At 48.5% G+C, this 2500-nt stretch overlaps 1 protein-coding gene across 1 annotated transcript in view; it reads left to right on the forward strand.

Annotated features, from left to right (window-relative positions):
- The window catches only part of neto2b (neuropilin (NRP) and tolloid (TLL)-like 2b), a 12480-nt gene that overhangs the window by 1791 nt on the left and 8189 nt on the right, over positions 1-2500 (forward strand). Inside the window, exons 4-5 of the mRNA XM_048256120.1 lie at positions 389-544; positions 861-1157. Of these exons, the coding sequence (XP_048112077.1) occupies positions 389-544; positions 861-1157 (453 nt within the window). The remainder of the gene's footprint in view (positions 1-388; positions 545-860; positions 1158-2500) is intronic.

Raw genomic sequence — 2500 nt, forward strand, 5'->3', positions numbered from 1 at the left:
TGCTGGGTGCGCGGCTTCCTGCTCTGGATTATGTATTTATCACAGATCCAGCAGCCCTTTGCCCCCCCGCCTGCCTGCTGCTGCTGCCGCTGCCGCTTAATTGAAATGGGATTTCAGTCTTGGCTCAGCTATGAGGCCGAGGTCACAACTAATTCATTTAAACTGAAATAAATAAGATTCCTTAGGAAATGTGCACATATGTGTGTGTGTGGTCGTGTGCCTGTGTGTGTTTATGCATATGTGTGTGTGTGTGTGTGTGTGTGTTACTGTGTCTGGTCAGCTCACTGTCTCTTTCTTTCTGTCTTTGTTGGTGTATGTGAATGTGTCTGTTCATGTGTGTGTGTATGTGTGTGCATGTGTGGTTGTGTGCGTGTGTATTTGTCTACAGAGCCCCAGAGTGCGGTCCAGTTGCCCCCTAAGTCAGGTCGGCAGAAGCCTGATAACTGTGGCACGTGGGTGCGCAACCTCAACGGGGGCGAGTTCACCTCCCCTAACTACCCCAACTCCTACCCCCCCAACAAAGAGTGTGTCTTCATCTTAGAGGGTATGTTCACCTACTCCCTTCCCCACATAACGAGTGTGTGTTCGTCTTAATGGGTACAGTATGTTGTATGTTGAGGGTGTGTATGCTATGTTTCATTTTCATGTCGCAGACTAGTTTCTTTTTTATTGAATTCTTATTTTTTATTGTTTTTGTAAATTTCTTTTAGATTGATTGACTTTACATCAGCATTTATGAGTATCTCTTTCTGGTTCTCTCTGTCTGTCTGTCCATCCATTTCTTTTCTTCTCCTCTCTCTCTTTCTTGCTCTCTCTTTCCTTCTCCTCTCTCTCTTTCTTCCTTGTCTGTCGTTCCTCAGCTTTCCCTCGTAAGAGGATCCAATTGGAGTTTGATGACCTCTATTACATTGAGACGTCGTTTGAGTGTCGCTTTGACAACATCGAGGTCCGTGACGGTCCCTTTGGCTTCTCGCCGCTGATTGACCGCTTCTGCGGGTCGCGCAGTCCTGGCCTGGTCACTTCCACTGGACGCTTCATGTGGATCAAGTTCAGCAGCGACGAGGAGCTGGAGGGGCTGGGCTTCAAGGTGCGCTACACCTTCCCCACGGACCCAGAGTTCCACCTGCACGTGGGGGGGCTCCTCAACCCCATACCAGGTGAGACATCAGGGGGCCAGGGGGAGAGGAGAGGAGAGGAGGAGGAGAGAAGAGAGGAGGGGAGGAGGAGAGAGAAGGGGAGAAGAGAGAGAGGAGAGGAGAGAAGAGAAGAGAGGAGAGGAGAGAAGAGGAGAGAGGAGAGGAGAGGAGAGGAGAGAAGAGGAGAGAAGAGAGGAGGGGAGCAGAGAGGAGGAGGGGAGGAGGAGAGAGAAGGGAAGAAGAGAAAGAGGAGAGGAGAAGATAGAAGAGGAGGAGAATAGAGGAGAGGAGGGGAGGAGGAGAGATGGGGAGAAGAGAGAGAGGAGGAGAGAAAAGGCGATAAGGAAACTGAATGAGAGAAGTGTTTAGGAGAGGATAGAGAAGGAAAGACAGGAGGAAATCAAATGGGAAAAAAAGACGAGAGGAGAGGAGTAGGTGGGAGAAGAGAGGAGATGAGAAGAGAAGAGAGGAGAAAAGATGAGGGGAGAAGAGAGGAGAGGAGATGAGGGGAGGAGAGAAGAGGAGAGAAGAGGAGAGGGGAGGAGAGAAGAAGAGAGGGAGGAGGAGAGGAGAAGAGAAGAGAGGAGAGTAGATGAGAGGGAGCAGAGGAGGATATGGGGAGAGAGGCACTGGAGAGTCTCCAAATGTGAGAGGAGGTGTGGAGAGGGTTGGGAGAGGGAGGGTGGTGTGAATATGCGGTTAAATATGAATGTGGTGCTAGCAGATATACTCATAGATCTGTAAGATGTATCTAGTGTCTTCTCCCAATCCTCCTGAGACGTTGGAGCTTCCTGTGTGGAGTTTAGAGAACCTCCACAGCGCACAAGATTAAGAGATGTGCAGAGAGCTGAATAAGTAATGGACATATGAATATGCAGATAAAACCACAAGGAAAAAAATCTACCAGTATATAAATTCTTCTAGTCCACCCTAACAAGGGTTCCTTCATTTCTAGATTCATAGTCCACCCTAACAAGGGTTCCTTCATTTCTATATTTATAGTCCACCCTAACAAGGGTTCCTTCATTTCTAGATCACATTTTGTCACACAGTTATTCATTCCCACTAAGAGAAACAGCAACACACAACACTGTCCCATAGTGTCCTCTGTCCTTTGGAGTCATTTTTTATGAAGTTCACACACACGCATGCAGACACGCATATGCACACATGCACACGGACACTCACGCACGCCCACACGCACATGCACACACGTACACACAGCACACACACACACGCACGCACACAGATTCACACAGACACACACGCACACGCACACACACACACACACACACACACACACACACACACAGCACCACAACATTCCCAGCTTATCTTTAGAAAGAAATGTTTGGCATATTTGA

This window comes from Alosa alosa, chromosome 11 (assembly GCF_017589495.1).
Source record: "Alosa alosa isolate M-15738 ecotype Scorff River chromosome 11, AALO_Geno_1.1, whole genome shotgun sequence".
NCBI lineage: Eukaryota > Metazoa > Chordata > Actinopteri > Clupeiformes > Clupeidae > Alosa > Alosa alosa.